The sequence below is a fragment of the Trichoderma citrinoviride genome, assembly GCF_003025115.1.
Source record: "Trichoderma citrinoviride strain TUCIM 6016 unplaced genomic scaffold BBK36scaffold_6, whole genome shotgun sequence".
NCBI lineage: Eukaryota > Fungi > Ascomycota > Sordariomycetes > Hypocreales > Hypocreaceae > Trichoderma > Trichoderma citrinoviride.
Genome location: NW_020194714.1, coordinates 1,014,801 through 1,032,218, shown reverse-complemented (window position 1 = coordinate 1,032,218; position 17,418 = coordinate 1,014,801). Strand labels below are relative to the sequence as shown.

Genomic DNA, 17,418 nt, shown 5'->3' with positions numbered 1-17,418 from the left:
GTTTGACGATCAGGGGGCGCAAGGTAGGTAGTTGGTTCATACACGGCAGATGTAGAAATTAGCGAAGATAGGGTATATTTGATAAGCAGTTTACCAACAATTGCTTTTATCTATCACTCTTTACAAGCATGGTAAGCTTCACTGTGATATGAAACAGACGCCGCCACAAGGTTGACTGGGGTATATGGCGATGGCATGAATGCCTTATTGCCCCTTTGACGAAAGAACATGGTATTATATAAGGATAGAATCACTTATTTCATGAATGAGAGACTACAGGGGTTTATAGCGGTGTAAAAGCAGCGGGGGGGTGTCCAATCTGCTACTCCAGTTATCAAGGAGCAGTTATTTAGCCTAACATGCCTCAGCACTTCAGCTATCCTGCTGCTTTATGAGAACTTATCTTCTCTAATTGATAGCTCTATCTACCTACCTACCTACCTACCTATCTATCTGTATAACTTGCAGAAACAGCCCTAGTCTTCCTCGTTGATAACTTCCTAATAGCCTTCCTCCAGCCAATAGCGCCCTTCCCTTGCGTTTACCCTCTCTCTGTCTCCTGCCAACCAACATTCTATCGTCCAATCACCATCAAAAAGCCCGATGCGCGTTGAAACCAAACCGTCAGCCCCGGTCTGTCCTCAAAAACAACAAATCCCTCCGCAAGCTTCACATCCGCAGGGAGACTCAAAGGTGTCAAGTTCAGGCCACTATACACTTTCCCGGACAAGGCAATGCTTCCGTCAGGAGCCCTCACAGGGCGTCCTGCATACGTATCCGTGACATCGGCGATCCAGGTAAAGGTGCCGTAAGGACAGACTGCCTCTTCATGGATACGGATTGTAGAGCCGCCTTGATCTTCGAAGACGAGCCGCTCAAACTCTGCGTTGCTGAAGTCGTAGTTGTTGAGATAGCCTTCTGGGTTGAGCAAGGAAAGGAGATTGTCCACAGGGGTAGAACGGATAAGTTTGATCCATTGCTTTATAGAGAGGTGGGTAATATGTGAAAAATAGAAAGCTAGTTTTGGATAAGGGGATCTGAGTGATGCCTTTGTGTGTTATTCGTCTTGGTAATGTAGATGGAATTTTGGGAACATAGGAGGGTGGATGAATGATGTTTTATAATGTTTCGACGGAGGTTGCCCTTAACCCCCCTCCCCCCTCCTCCTCCGGCCCCCCAACTTTTATATACTCATTATCAAGCAATTAATAACAACATCCGGCGTCGGATGAGAGCCAACTGCATCTTGACTGTTCAACTGGAGTACTAAATAAGAGATAAGTATACTATCTACCAATGAGGGTACAAGTTATGTTATCAAGGTTGGCACAGACTGCTTAAGAAAAACAAGCAAACAATCACAGATAGGAGGCTGTCGTTTTTCATCACAGCATAGGTACAACAAACAAAATATCCAGCAAATAGAATTCCTATTCCCTGAATCTATACCTATATAGGGGGACGCATTATGGGTCAGAAGGGTGTGAGGAATGCTGATACTCGAAGAGACTCCAAACCACAGCCCCAACAGACAATTAGAGACCATGATTCTCCTCGCTTCCATCACCATCTATAGATCCATCGCATGCCCACACACTCCCTCACGCACCAGGCTACTCGTTCAAGTGTATCCGTGTAGACAGTGACACGCTGGTTGCTCCTGTAACCGCTCTGGTACGCGTACAGCTCGCACGCCGCAAGATCAAGCACATCAGCTGCCTCAACCAGCAAATCTGAAGGAACCTCATGGGGCCAGTCTGGTTCCTGGTTCTTTGGAATCATCAATTTCCACGCCATGTAATATCCGTGACACCATGCAACTTCATTAACGATAATGAAGGGGCCGGCAACCTCGTCAACGATGAGCCTGAAAAAAAGCGCGTCAGGTAGGACAAACTGCGGTTCGGTGCTATTGAGGTCCCTCATTGCCAGGAGGGACTCAACCTGGGCAAATACGGAAGACATGTTTGCTAAGGCTCTGTTGTTTCGTGATGAGGGGATTGCTCCGCTTGTTTGGCAAGAAAGTGTTGAGATATGGGATATGGTCATCAAGTATAGCCGCTCTGGGCGGTGGGTTGATGCCATTTTATAAAGATCATGGACCAATTGTAGCAGTAAGCGCCGTGAACAAAGTATACAGAAACGCAGTTGTTCAGAGCAGCTGAGCCAGCTTTGAAACAAAGTGAATGAAGATCCAGAAAAAGTGATGAACAGGCCCCGTGTGAATGCATCGTTGGTCCAAATATGTCCCCATGGGCTTCTTCTCGATTTAACATGAACAGCAGCGACCGCCCTCCGGTTGCCGCTCTCCATGATGCTCGGGTGAATCACCCATGTCCTCCAATGCAGTTGCCTTGCTCTAATTGACTGAGCCAGAAATCTCTTCGTACCATATCAATCTGGTCCAGGTAGAACTGAGCACAAGCGCCGCCATCACACCCTCGATTGACATCCGCTGTGTACTGGTCAAGCAACCTTGATGTTGAATTGTTAACCTTCTCTAGTAGGGAGCTGTCTGCTATCAGCATTGGTGGCAGGTCACATATCTCAAGTGACGAATGATCCGGCGAAGTTGCTCCGTTTTGTGAAACTCGTGTCTGGAATGATGTCGGATGCAATGTTATCGGGGCGGCACTGGCGTCATCTATATCCGAGTTTGCGCCGTTCTCTTGCACGCACGAAACTGCACCATCGTTCGAGGTATTGCTGTTGCCATGTCCTGCAAAGAAGCTGTTCTTCCGCTTAGCACTGGATGGACCAAGCTCCGTCTTTGCTCTTCTTTTCACAGGTTTGAGCACGGCCGTCTTGGTTTTGCCTTCTTTCAGAAAAGGTAAATTGCGAGGTTGAGGCATGAGTTTGCGAAAATCTTCTGCGATTTGCAACGGCAATGTGACGTTCGTTCCGTCTGTGGATTGTGAATCACTCTCAGTAGAGGTAATGGTAGTTTCTTGACTTCCTGGCGGACTCTGTTGGTAGTATGGCGAACCGCAACCATCTGTATTCATGTACCTCGGCTGCTGCCAAGATGGTGGTGTTGTAATGGGTGCAGAAGTAGAGCGCTGGGCCAGTAATGATCTTACTGTTGTAGGATGGACTGAAAGGCTAGGCTGGCTCTGTGGCATGGGAGATACAGGGGACATAGGCGATAGGTCTCTGCTGTCAACCTCGACAGCGTTTCGCAGTGGTGAACTCACCCGGGGCTGATACAAATTGCCGTGTTGGCCGAGATATAACTGATATGGGTTTTGATGAGCGTACGTGGCTGGTACAATGTGTCGAATCAGCTGTTGCGACGAGTCTGGTGATGGAGATTCATAGGGCTCATGCTGTGTGCCCATTGACTGTATCTGGGAAAGTGGAACATCAGAGTTCAATAGAGCCGTGAACGAGAACGGCGACGGAGCCTGAGAGCTTCCATATCCTTGTAAAGGCGTGATGGAGCTCAATCGGGGTCCGAGGTCGTTGCTTGAAGGCGCCGAAGACTGGGAACGAGCCAGGCCGGCGGTAGTGTGATTGAAAGAAAATACGCTGTCTCTGACTCGAAACCCGAACCTCTTCAGTGTATAGATGGCAACATTGAAATCCCGGCTCTCTTTGAAGGTAAACAGAATGGTCTGCTTTTTTTCGTGAATCCGAATGCACATCTGCTGAGAAGGTTTGTCGACAGTCACAACCTCTGTGGTGTCGCCCGATGAAGTGAGGAGATCTGCAAGCTGGATTGACAGCTGTCGACGCCGTCAGCCTCTCAGCAAGAAATAGACACAGCGGCGTTGATTTCCCTCTTCTGGATGAAATACGAACCACACGACTGAGCCCCAGATGAGATTGAAGCATGAGGTCGCTCTTATTGGTGCCTCCAGACAGCGATCGTCGAGCTTCCAGGGTAGCAGTCAGAGAGCTTTCCAGCTGAGTAGCGTCGTAAACGGTGCCTGTGGACCCATCACGGATCTCTAAACGGTGAAGAGGACATCCCGATAAAGGCGTTGGAGCAAGCGGCATAGCGAGAAATGGTCTTGATAAGTGTAAGAGAGGGATGGAAGCTGATGCAGACGGGAAATGGACCAGAAAAGAGAAGTAGAAGAAAACATCGTCATCGCTTCATCCCGGACGAGGGCAGAGTTGCAGGCAAGTTGATTGCTTGGATCTGAGATGCAGGCACCATGGAGGGAGCTGCCATGGCAGAATTCCGATTGGCCAAAAAGCGGTGGATGCGGCTCACGTGCAGATAAGATTGCATCTGCGCCAGTCGATTTTCGTCGCGCCGCGCCAACTCGAAATAGCCCAGCCTTGTTTGACCTTGACCTGGACCTGGACCTTGCCCTTGACCTTGATCTTGATTGAGCTTGATCGCGCGAAGCGACGAATTGCTGACGCCGATTCAGAGCTGCGGAACAGAAGGCTGATGCCTGATACTCGACGGTGACACGGCGCGTCTCCCGCTCACCCACGACACGAGGCATAGCGAGACACGATCGCAGTCCGCCGGCATTGACAGACGCGCGAGCCAAACGCCGTTGCATCGCCTCGGCCAGCAGCCCAGGGCCTGCCATCGACCAATTCGACAGATATCTTCGGCATCGCCTAGGCTCAGCTCGGCGCGTAACAGGCGCCGTGGCCGCTATTCGTCAAGATGACTTCATCCCCTCAGGAGGTGCCTCTGCACACCATCGATAGGACGCCCGAGTATGAAGACTTCATGAATAAGCTGAGGGAGTACCATCTGAAGCGAGGCACGACGCTGGACCCGGAGCCCAAGGTGGGCATGATTCACCTCGATCTGTACAAGGTCTTCAACCACATCGTCGCAAACGGTGGATATGACAAGGTGTCGGAGGAAAAACTGGCGTGGCGGCGCATGGCAGCTGAGCTTGGCCTTCATTCAAATAACGAGGCATCGACAGCCTTTGCTCTCAAGGAAAAGTTCTACAAGAACCTCGCCGCCTACGAAATCAGCACGATCCACGGCAAGGAGCCGCCGCCCAAGGACATTCTGGAGGACGTCACGGCCAAGGGCGCCGGCTTGTTGACGCGCACAAGGGAAAACTTTCGCGGCAAGCGAGAGAGCAATGTCGGAGCCACAGATAGCGCTGCGTCTGGCGATGACGGCACTCCCGCCCAGGAACGGCCGCTACCTGACGCCGCCGCAAGCGCTCGCGCGTCCCGCGGCCTTCGCGAGGCTCCTCCCCAGCGAGTCATCTTCCAGCCCGACACAGGCCCATCACGAGTCACAAGGCAGGCCTCCAACCATCAGACAGGCAACTCAGCCTCGCCATCGGTGAACCACGCGCAGCAATCCGGACACCACCATCCGTCCGCCCATCAGATGCCCCTCATGGCAATTCACAACAATTCACGGGGGCCTTCTATCCTCCACCACCCGCCCAACTCCGAGAACACGTCGCATTTGGTCACTTCGTACCAGCCAAAGCCTATGAAGCCCCTTCAGCTACGCCCTGTGGCAACTCCAAGCAATGCGCCGGGCGAGTTCTTCAAAGCTAGACTGCCACATCGCTACGCCCTCGATCATTCGAATAGACAGCCCATGCAGCCCGGCAGTAAGCTGAGACAACGTCATGTTTTTTTTTCTTAGGGGTGTGATGCTAACAATGGTATGATTTCTAGCTGGCTTCGACGGCCCAAACATTTATACCCGCTGTCTGAACGCGCTTCGTTCTTGTGTCCCCGCAGAGCAGGCCTTTGCGCTCAACCACCTGGTCAAGATCTCCTTTGAGCGAGGTGACAAGTACAAATTCGATTCTTTCCCGGGGTTGGCCGAGGGTCTCGTGGAGAAGGCCTTGCAGATAGGCAGCCTCTTCTATCACGTCAACTGGACGGTCTCCTGGGACTCTTTCACCGAGTCCAACGATATTGGCTGCCTGGATGGCAACTACGGCACGCAGGACATACTGGAACGAATCGAAAACCTGGTGGAGCGAGATATACCCGATGTGATTCAGACGGAAAAGTTTGCCGATGAGATGGTATTGACGACTGAAGCTATTCTCACCATTCGAAACATGGTGACGCTGCCTGAAAATGCGCAGAACATGTCTGATTTCTTTCCCGTAAAGGACTTGATAATCATTCTTTTGCATCTACCGGCAAGGGACTCGCTTATCGAGGTCAAACACCTTGCTCTCGATATTGCAGAGCAGCTGACGCCTTGGATGACCTTGGAATCGGACGACCCTCTTTACAAAACGCTCCTGGCTCAACTGGCATCGGAAGACCGAGGGACCATTCTTACCGCACTCCGCGCCCTTGGACGCATTTCTGTGAACCTGGAAGCCACGAATAAACTGGGCGAGGTTCCAGGCTCAACCCTCCAGCGTATCGTGAATTGGCTGCTGCTTAACGATGACGAACTCATCGATGCCTGCCTCGACTTCCTCTACCAGTACACGGCCGTTGTACCTAATGTGGACAACCTAGTGCGATCCATCGTTCCCGACAACCTGGTCCAGCAGCTTGTCCGCCTACTAGCACATGGCGCTCGCAAATACACCAGGGACTACACACTCATTCCGGAACAGAGGCTGCCGGCAAAGGACGAAATCGCACCAATGCCCAATGACCTTCTCCAGGAGATGCTGAAGCTAGAGGAACCCGATCGAGTCCATCAGTGGGTCAGATGCTTCTTCGAGGAAGATAACCGATCCTTCATCACGCAGCTTGCTGCTTGGCAGGCCTACCAGTCGGCGTTTGCTACCCCCCTGAAAACGCTCAATCAACCGATGATCACGCCGGCAGACTTCATTAGAAGTAGTACGTCTGTCTACAAGGACTCCAACGCCCAAGTGCTTAGAGAGCCGGGCGACCCGCAGCAAAAGTTCATCATCCACGGCATCCGGGCCCGGCCGCGGCCCCTCGCCTTCGACGGCACCGAGTACGGCCGCTGTCTGTGGGCCATGAACCCGGACAAGAAGAACGAAAAGTGCGGCCACTTTTACCTGAAGCAGGAGGAAATGTGGAACCACATCCTGACAATGCACCTGAACGAGCAGAGGGGCGAGGACGGCAAGTTCCCCAACGTCGAGAGGGAGTACCGGTGTACCTGGGGCGAATGCACAAAGTACGAGAAGCCAACCAAGATGCGTCTGCACACATTCGCGCGACACATCTCCACGCACATCTCGACCATGATCCCCGGCCCCGGGTCGCACAACAGGCGGCCGCGGCAGCCGTGGGTGATCCCGGCCAAGACTATGAGCATTGTGCTGGAGGAGACCCCGACGTTCCGTGACGAGCGCATGCCCGAGGCACCTCCCCAGGCAGGCGGCATCCCCCTGAGCGCCGTGCTGGTGCTTCGCAACATTGCGCGCAACGTGGTCAAGACGGAGGCAGAGGAGGAGCTTGTCAAGGAGCAATCTAGGACAGCTGAGAAGGGGGGTTGGAACGAGAGGCTGTTCCGGCCGCACTTGTCGCAGCTGCATGGGATTTTGGCGGAGAATCTTGCCATGGTATGTCATGTTACGCTTTTGCCTTGTGCTTACCCCGTGTTTTGTGAAGAATTGGGACTAACGCGCGTGTTACAGAGCCCATATATCGCTTCATTATTGGAGTTGATCATCCCTGCGCCTGAGCGCGATTGAAAAGCGGCAAGCATGCAAGACCATCTACGATCTAGCTAGCCGTACCACGCCTCAGAGCTCTTGCTCGCTCTTCTGACTTGAGCTTTTTCCTTTTCTTTTGTTTCGTTAATGAGGATGCTGGTACGAAGTAATTCGACATGTAAACAGTACGATATGCTACGAGGTTTTCGGCCCGGGTGGGTTCCCATACCCCGGCGTTTAAGGTATTGAAGGGAGGAAGAAAAGAGGTCAAAGAAGAAGAATACCGTTTTTTCGTTGTATCAAAGAAGCGCCGCGAGAACTTGCCTTCCCTGATCACGAAAAGTAATTCGAAGCTGGCTGTGCTTGCATTCGGATCTGTGGCTTTCGGGCCTTCGGGATGATTGGTTTATAGCGAGCTCTGTCCTTTTAGACGCCTCTTGTAATTCCCCGAGTAGACAATGAATGCAGTTCAGGTATGGTGCCGTGTAACTTGTCCAATGATGTGAGTTGTGGCTGCCGCCGGATATTTTGGTGTTTTGATGCGGGCGGGAGGAGTTGACGCGCGTGAGAGTCAACAACGCCAGGAAGAAGCCGCTGGAAAACCAACCACCGGCACACGGAATGAAGAAGAAGTTGGAGAGGCAAAACAAAACAGACAGACAACCTTGATAGCCCAACAATGCACCGGTACGGAGTACATGATGCAGTAACATCGCATCTGCGTACATCAGGCAAGGTGCCAATGCAATGCAATGCACCACAACCTGACCAGCCGAAGGATCCCCGCACACACACATACGAAATAGTATCATCAACGACTCTACTCCGTAGAGGCGCTTCGTATGCGCAGCTTCCTTGGCTGGCATTGGGGGTGCTCGGCACGTCAAAATAGAAACCCAAAGAATACGAAGAAGCTGACATGTCAACAAACGCGGCCATCCAAGTTTCTTGGAGGAAGCAAATCGGAGGTTGCGCTCCGAACGGGGCCCCGATCTGCATGGAAGAGCTTCGCCCACCCGCCTATCGCTAGCCGTGAGGGGGAGGCAGTGCCTTCCATGGACCGCGTATCGACAGATTGAGGCCGGAAACCCTAAATCATCATGTAGTACTAGCTTATCTCTTCGCAAAGGCCAAGGATGCCGTTGAAGACTGCTTTTCAGGCGAACGCGGCAATGACCCCCGGTCACGCCACGCGCCCGAGGGGGCTGCAGACAAGATTCGACAGTGGTCGAGAATGTGACGGGCCAGTCTGGACAACGTGATAATGGACTGACCTGCAGAGGTGGTGTAAGAGGGCCACGCCACGTTTCTACTTGAGTGTGCTGCGCAGTCGGAGGCAATGTGCCAATTGCTCTTCAGAACCCAATCAAGCCAATCTCTTCGCTTCGTATCACCCGGCGCTTGTCCTCGTAGACGATTTCTGCTCGAGTGTGCTGCGCATTCGGAGGCAATGTGCCAATTGCTCTCAGAGATCAAGCCAATCTCTTGGCTTCGTATCACCAGGCGCTTGAGCATCATACAAAGCAGCAGTACTACTCGTAGAAGTGACATGCGAGAGCTGCATCTCGCTTGATGTGGGGAGGTTGATTCCCGCCCAAAAAGCGCCTCCGTATCTGAGAGTTACTAGAATGGAAAACTGAGGATGGAGAAGCACCACCAAGCTTCACCCTTGGGAGGGGTGCTCTCCTTGTGGAGATTGCTGCTGCTGAGGCCTGCAGAGCTGCCCATTCGATAGATCGCGCCTCGACTGCCGGCCGTGCAGCCATGGCCACACCATCTCGCTGCTGAGGAGAAGAGGGTCTAGGCAGCTAAATAAAAATTTTCCTGTCACTCACCACCAGAGCCGAGACCCAACTTTGCAAAAGCTGCTGCTGCTGCTAGTAGCAGCAGTTGGAGAAGCAGAAATTTTGTGTTGGTGGTCTGAGCCTCATGATGGCCCCTGCTGGAGCACCCCAAAGTGAAGTGAGGGCAGGCCCCATGGACATGGAGAGACGAGAGGGAAGTCATTTGCCGAACAGGTCCGGGGTCGAATGTAGCAAGGTCAGGAGGACGAATTTCGTGCCAAAGCTGAGCGAACTTGGGATGGCTCAGGGGCTGTCGCAAGCCACCAGGCCGGCAAGCCTGTTCGGCCCAGTCGCCAACCATTGGGAAACGTGGGGAGCCCGCGTTGCCGGCCGCGGTGTCGTACTCCGGCCCCCGGGAATAGACCCAAGCTCAATCTCGCAGAGGTCATGCGGACAGTTTGATTTTTTCCTGCATCGGTTCGTGAAATCCGGGGTGTTGACTGAGCGCAACGGTGGGAGCTTTGACCAATGGCTAACGAAGCAACTCTTCTCGGGCTGTTTTCCTCTCTTGCCGGCTTCAACCAGGAGCGCTGAGTAAGACGGGCATATGTATGTATAGGCACGAGAAGCTGTGTCGACGCTCTTGGTGCCTTAAAACAGTCCAGCAGCGCGGCTCTGGCACCCTAAATGTTTGCGGCTGGACGCAGCTTGCCCACCATCATAGTTCAGCAGACGAATCGCCAGGTAATACGAAGTAGTTCAGGCAAGAACGTACCGTATCATTTCAAGTTCACTCAACACTTGGAACTAAAAGGGGGGAGGCCAAGGGTGGTGGGTGTGTGCATCTGTTCCGCGCTCCTGGGAGACAGACCCCAGAGTAATCTTGACCAGGGTCGGCTACCCTGGCCCGACCTCCCTTTGCCAGGGAGGCGCGCCAAACAACCTTATTGACGAGAGCAGACTTGTTGGAGTCCCGTTGCGGGAAAACGGTAGAGGGCACTGCGCTAAGCCAAACTGTGGAGTGGCCAGTGAGTTCGCGGCAAGTTGCCGTGCGTAGGCATCGCCAGTCCCTGAGAATCCGGAGAAGCTGGCATCGCGGCACCGTACGATGAGGCAGTACAAATAAAAGCGTTGGACAGGCAATCGTACACTCCCTGGCTCGTGCTCGCTTACGTCCTCGATCTCGTGATGCCGGGGGACTCCCGTTGGTATCGATGCTGGTGCAGTAAGAATGGACTGGTACAAGTCCGAGCATGTCCATTCCTGTCAGTAGGTGGTGGGGTGACGACGCAATGGCTCAGGGGTCATCATCCTGCAGATGGGGGAAAAGCATGCGGGCAGTGAGTGAGCTTGGTGAGCTTCATGCGCTGAGCTGCCAGCTTGGCCGAAGTCGCCGTTTCGAACGCGCCTTGGGCATGCGTACCAGTCCATGTACACGCCGGGTTGAACGCAAGCAGGTCGAACAGTTCGGCACACCGCATCTCCTGTGTCGCCCATCCTTGTGTCTCGCAGCTCCCCCATCCATCCCTTCCTTTGTCGCTCCCCTCCTCGCCGTGTAGCTCAAGGCACGCACGCCTGTGTCTCCAGATGGCTTGCAGCAAGTCCCCTCCAGTGCCCCGTTGACCTCTAGGCAGACACATTTCGAAGCTCCATACAAGCTCCACGAGGCTGGAGCCCGGACCAGTGCGGTCTCTAAGCGCAGGTACCTTCTCTCCCCTCTTTGTCTCTGTGAGGTCGCGGGCTCCGCTCTGGCACCGTCCGGATCCCGTCGCCTGATCGGCAACCATGCTCCTCTGTCAATTCCTTCGCTTTCCCAGCTGCTTAGTGGACCACAGTGCCCCTCTGCCTCTCCACAACGCACTGGCTAGCCTAGCTAGGGCGGCTTCATGTTGGTGTGCCGTGCTTCCAGAAGCCGATGCAGAAGCTCCAAACAGTACCCAGTGGCGTGCAGAACAGGAACTGGCGCGTGGGGGGATGGCTGAATACCGGTCGCGACAAGGGCAGCCACTTTTGTAATTGAAATCTGTGAAGCAAAAGAAATGAGGTGCGACTTCAAGTGCAAGGGACCTGGTTTTCTGTAGTAACTCATAATGCATCAAGATGTTGTCAAGAAACGTTTTGGGGTTCCACAGGATCCCGTGGAGGGCGACAGGTTTGCGCTTTCGCATTTGCGTCAGAGTGACTTTTCCCTGACTCGTTGATTTGTATCTTTGCTGCGGGTGTCGGGGTCGATATACAGCCGTTTAGGCCTCAAGATGCGGCCGAAAGTGCTTAGATGGAATCAAAGCCATAGCCGAGGAAGAAGCTCCGAGGCCATCCAAGTGGTTGCACTATACGTCGTAAGCAATGGTCCCGAGGATTGGAAAGGAGCTGTTGCAATGGATTTGGAGCAGCTGCACGCTTGATGGGGCAACTTCCGAGCGTACAAGCTGCAATCCTTTGGGAAGAGGCTCGGCTCTGCGGGAGCAGCTCGAGAAGAGCCTCAACCATTCTCGTTGTCTCAGCATCAGACATTCGATGCATCCGGGTCCTATATGTATGTATGCTGGGCTGCAACACCAAGCGTATGCACCTCCGACGAGTACACATTCTGCAGCTGCAAACCCAAAGAGCTTCTCCAGTCTCCACGCCGTTCGTACATCTCGCGTAGCGGTAAGTATGTAGGGTCTTCAGATCGCACAGATACATGACGAAAGCTTGGTGCTACAATCTCCATCCCGCATCCCGGATGGCCCTCAAAATAGTAGTTCACGATAGTAGTAGACTAGGGAGAGCTGAGCCAAGACGCTTCCGGGGCAGCGCCACATCTGTCTCTGTCGCACCCCGAACCGACGATGTCCTTTTCTTGTCCAATTTCGGCTGGGTGGGAACCCCCACGGGCCAGAATGTCGATGCCTGGAGGATCCATCAGCTAGAAAGCTGGAGAGGACAGATCTGTCGCACAGAGGGACCGGATTGGAATTCGCTGACACAGAGATTGTCGAGTCGAGGTAATAAAGCAGCTTGTAGGAGGAAATTATAAGGATTCTTGTTGGGTTCAAATTGGGTTCGGTTGAGCGAAGCTGAATCAAGCCCAAAGTGCAGCGACGACTGGTGGTACTGCCAAGCACCTGCCTCCTGCTCTTGGTGCCTGGACGGGTGCACTTGCAGCGATTCTGTCTCCGTAACAGTCGCACTGTGTAGCAACGTAGCGGCGATGTCGGATGAGCTGGGAGAATGTGGAGGAAGAGCGGTACCACGGAGGGACATGTTCTATCAACGCCCTCGTGGCTGCTGTGCAACTTGGCGCATGTGACTACCTATCTTTGCACGGGTGTCTTGAAACAGCAAGGTGAATTGATACCAGGGTAGCATCGTGGGCGACTATCTGATGCATTTGTGGTCATTGTTCACCGAAGTCGTTGATAAGGTATGCAACTGCCCCGGATTGTCGGGAGCTCCATCACCGTGCGAGATTATACAATCGCACGAGCCCTTCGCAAGCGTCGTTTGACTCAGGAACGCCCGCCTTTCCCATGTCTCACAGTGTCTCTTCTGCACTCGGAGGCAGACAGCACTGGGCAGCTTCAGATGCGCTTCCTTCGCATGTTCAAAGCTTCGCTCAGCCTGGATCGTCTGGTTGCAGCCGATGCATACCTGCAGCAGCGCGGCGGCGAAGTGCGACCCCAGCTTTTGCCTCTCTGCACTGCTCGGATCCGATACGGCCTTGGCCGTCGTGCAGATCTACGGCTGCGACTGTGGTTGTCAGTTGTGTAGTAGTGGCAGAGTGCCTGCTGGTGGTGAATCCCGATCGAGGCCCGGTCAGCGTCTGTCTTTCATCCTGTTTTCGCCACAACACCACAACCGTCTGCCGCGCCACGTTGTCTGTATGTATAGCGAAGAAATTTCCTGAACTGTCCAATCACCCCTCCAATTGGACGCTGCAGAAGCGCTACGGCAGCGACGGCGTCGGCGACCGAGGCCGGAGGGCAGCCGAGAACGCGTTCTGCCTGTTGCTGGCTGTCTGCTATTATCCGCGGCCTGCATTCGAAATCAGGCAATGGATAGTCTGCTCGAAACTCGTCTTCGAGCTGACACAATCGCGGTGTAGCAAAAGAGACTGATCAACACGGAGCATCTGGGATTTGCCACGCAAGATTGGCAGTTGTCCATCTCGGCTCACTTCATCGATCGGCAACGCGGCTCGGGCAAGATTGCGGTCATCTAGAGGTAACGACTGTCAGCATCTGAAGGGCAGAGGAGACTTGGAAGTCCCTTGAAAATCTCAGAACCCCATTTTTGCAGCATCTCAGGGCAGCGCTTTGCGTCACTTGGCGGCAGAAGCCCACTGAAAAGTGTCCATCTTTCTGGGGCCACCGCCAGCAGAGCTTACTCGTAAGGGAATACCAAGGCAATGGTCGAAGCGACAAGACGTTGCGCGAAGAACTTGACAGGAATCAGAGCTCCTCTCCGTTCGCGCAGATCTTGCATCATGTATTTCGCCCGCAAGGGACGGACAGCTGGTACTTACTATACTTGGCGCATCTCAGGAGACGTGAGGGCACGGACTGGCTGATCACTGGAGCAGGACCCTGCTGAGTAACGCGGCGCTGAATCTTCCAATTTTGCCCCTCAAACCCCTCCAGGTCTCACCGGTACTTGGGCGGTACTCGGGCATCTGCCCTTGACTGCTGCGAATACGGAAGGCTGAGTCCCGTGGTGCCACAGCCTTCGGAGGGTTTCTGAGGAGATACCTTGGCATTACACGTCAGCTGGCTGATGGATGGATGTACATACAATCTGCATTATCCGGAGCGGCGTGTGAGTTGGCTCCCACCAATTTCTCGTCGGATACTAGCAGTTTCTGTGAGCAATTGGGCCGCCGTTGGATTTAATTTTAGAGTAGGTACCTAGCCCAGCCCATCAGCCACAGGTGCGTGCACTTCAGCAGCAGAGTTTTCTCGCGTCTCACCTCGAGGTAGCAGCCGGCACTGAATACAATGTACATGACAGGTACCTGCCCAACGGCGAGCCAAATCGCTGCCGGACCTCCCGCCGCGCTAAGCTTCTCGTTGAATGCAGCGGCCACACCCACTAAAAAGCCACTCGCCATCGCTGAGGCCCAGATGCACGCCCACTGCAGGCCCCCCTGGCCGCACCCACCCTCCACTGAGCCCACTAGAGCCCACTAAATCCACCGCCCCTCGACATTTTTTCTTTTTTCCGCCTTGCCCCATGTTTGGCGCCCCCACCCGTCCAGCTCCATCGCTATATCAAGACACTCCTCGACTGTTCGAAAGCAGCCATTCTGTATCCTCCCCCTCTGTGCATACCAACCCAAACCACCTTCCCGCAAGCAATCTCACGTCTTTGCTCTCTCCTCGGGGATTGTATATAAATCAAGGTCCTCCTCTCGTTTCTTGAGACTTCTTCTCTCTTACAACACCTCTCTTCATCTCTCCCCTTTCCTCTCCACCAATTCTCTCCCATCTTCCACCCAAACACACACACACACACACAGTCACAATGGCCTTCTCTACCCGAAGCGTACTCCGCGCCTCTCGCGCCGCCAACTTCTCGGCCGCCTCCCGCGTCGCTGCCCCCAGCAACGCTGTCCGCTTCTTCTCCGCCACCCGCGGCGTCCGCGTGTCTGACACCGCCAACAAGAAGAGCGTTGTCCGCGAGAAGGAGGTTCCCGTCACCAACTACGGTGCCGGCCAGGGTGACAAGCAGACCCTGCAGGTCCCTGATGGCGCCGCCAAGGTCCCCTACGACAGCCCCGCCCCCGCTGAGCGCGAGGAGGTTGAGCCCCTGAGCAAGAAGGTCTACGACCAGATGCCTCACACCCTCAAGACCATGACCGTCCAGGGCAAGGTCATCATCGTCACCGGCGGTGCTCGAGGCCTGGGCAACCACATGGCCCGCGCCTGCGCCGAGGCTGGCGCCAAGGCTATTGTCATCTTCGATGCCAACCAGGAGCTGGGCGACGCCTCTGCCGCTGAGCTCCACCAGAAGTCTGGCCTGCCCGTCTCCTTCTTCAAGGTCGACGTCCGTGACGGCGCTGCTATCAACGCCGCCGTTGACTCCGTTGTCGAGCTCTATGGCGCTCCTGACGTCCTCGTCAACGCTGCCGGTATTGCCGACTCCAACATCAAGGCTGAGACCTACGACCCTGCCATGTTCCGCCGTCTGATCGACATCAACCTCACTGGTTCCTTCCTCATGGCCCAGTCTGTTGGCCGCGCCATGATGGCTGCTGGCAAGCCTGGCAGCCTGATCATGGTCGCCTCCATGTCCGGCACCATTGTCAACTACCCCCAGGAGCAGAGCTGCTACAACGCTTCCAAGGCCGGTGTCATCCAGTTCGCCAAGTCCATCGCTGCCGAGTGGGCCAAGTACAAGATCCGTGTCAACTGCATCTCCCCCGGCTACATGGACACTGCCCTCAACCGTGTTCCCGCTCTCGAGGCCCAGAAGAAGATCTGGAAGTCCCTGACTCCTCAGGAGCGCCTGGGTGCTGTTGACGAGCTCAACGGCCTCTGCGTCTTCCTCGCCTCCGACTCCTCCAGCTTCATGACCGGCTCCAACGTCATCATTGACGGTGGCTACTCTTGCTACTAAAGGACGGGCGAGAGCCACTTGACGCACACATTTCACATCACATTAATATCTATCACGGAAGCGATACCGCCCGTAGCATGGAACGCTCGGGCATGGATGATACCAGCAGTCGATTTTGAGGCAGGGACAAAATGGGAGGCTTGGGTTGGCCTTGGCCATTGACGTTTTTCGATCAAATTATACGATCTGGGGTGTTCTTTTCTGCTTTCATTGCGAACCAAAAAACTGCATTGCTCTTTTCTGCCTTTGCTTTTTACCACGCTTGGAGTTCATTTGGGTTTTGCTGTCTGCGGTCGGGGTCAGACACGCATAGAGGGAATAGACCGTCGCGAGTTCAATGACGAAATAAGACTAGAGAAGCTTAGATGAAAATCAGTTCTTTTTGCCAGACATGGCGGATGATTCTAATGCAGTGGCCGAAAGGCTCTATCTCCATCAACACTTGGTGCAATGCGAATGTGAGACGAATAGTATAATAAGTCGAAGCGTCATGTTGATGCTGTTGCTTGGCGGGTTGACATTGACCACCCTGGTCATATATGATGTCAATTCCACTGCTTGACGTAGAATATTCACGATGTGTTACATCAGTCGGTATGTCGATCACGGAGACATCTGGAGTATACCGCAGATATACTGCGTACAAGTAAAGTCATAGCAGAGATACGTTCCGTCATTCTACTACCAAAGTCTAACTCACCTCCGTTCTCCAGCGATTGCTCTAACCAACAACACCCTACCTACAACAAGCCAACACTCAACTACACACACCAACATGCAATACACGCTTTTGCTTTTCCATCAATTTCCTCTCTTCTACCCCGCTTGCCCCTCCAATCCTCCTCAAGACCAGCAACACGAAACACAACATCTGTCAAGAAAAGTGGCAGTAAGAAATAAAAGATAGAACGAAAGAACAATGCATTTTATTATTTCACATGGGTATTAACTCGAACTGGAAAAGGAAGAAAGAGACACAACTCTTGTTTTTTCTTTTTTGCAAAAGAGCATGGAAAAGGAAAGAAAAAAAAAGGAAGAAAAAGGCCTCGAGATTGAGAGACTCGAGACTCAAGAAGAGTGAAGAAGATTGAAGAATGAAGAGGATTTTGGTGGTGTGTTGAATAAATCGGTACGGGGGAAAAGGTGTTTCGAAGACAGCACTAGATTCATGAACAGTGCCTCATGGAAACTCTTCTGGGAAGAAAGAGGAAATGCAAAAATCTGGTGGTGACAGATGGAGCCGTAGCTCTAGATACATAGGTAGGTGAGCCCCCTAGATCGATAAAAACCCATGACGGAAAAAAAAACAGGATGAGGGTAGAAAAAAAGCCGTGGTATGCCTCTAGTATTCAAGGAATTCTTTCTTTTGCAGGTGAGAAAAAGGGGGCGAACAACCTCTGTAGTGGTTAGGTTTCTTTTGTATGTGGGATGAGAACGGAGGGCGCCAGGCAGGAAAATTGCTACCAAACGACATGCAATGC

General features: G+C 53.4%; 3 protein-coding genes across 3 annotated transcripts; 2 read left to right on the top strand and 1 right to left on the bottom strand.

The window, feature by feature from the left end:
• Positions 1-1,563: 1,563 nt before the first annotated feature.
• BBK36DRAFT_1117698 (hypothetical protein) lies at positions 1,564-3,999 on the bottom strand (the record flags this gene model as incomplete). Its single annotated transcript, XM_024890387.1, has 3 exons — positions 1,564-1,978; positions 2,476-3,725; positions 3,802-3,999. 3 exons carry the CDS (start codon positions 3,997-3,999, stop codon positions 1,564-1,566), a joined length of 1,863 nt encoding a protein of 620 aa, XP_024750282.1.
• Positions 4,000-4,630: 631 nt separating this feature from the next.
• BBK36DRAFT_1199026 (hypothetical protein) lies at positions 4,631-7,592 on the top strand (the record flags this gene model as incomplete). Its single annotated transcript, XM_024897068.1, has 3 exons — positions 4,631-5,555; positions 5,689-7,460; positions 7,536-7,592. 3 exons carry the CDS (start codon positions 4,631-4,633, stop codon positions 7,590-7,592), a joined length of 2,754 nt encoding a protein of 917 aa, XP_024750281.1.
• Positions 7,593-14,842: 7,250 nt separating this feature from the next.
• Positions 14,843-15,937, top strand: BBK36DRAFT_1140722 (NAD(P)-binding protein; the record flags this gene model as incomplete). Its single annotated transcript, XM_024893401.1, has 1 exon — positions 14,843-15,937. One exon carries the CDS (start codon positions 14,843-14,845, stop codon positions 15,935-15,937), a length of 1,095 nt encoding a protein of 364 aa, XP_024750280.1.
• Positions 15,938-17,418: the final 1,481 nt, after the last annotated feature.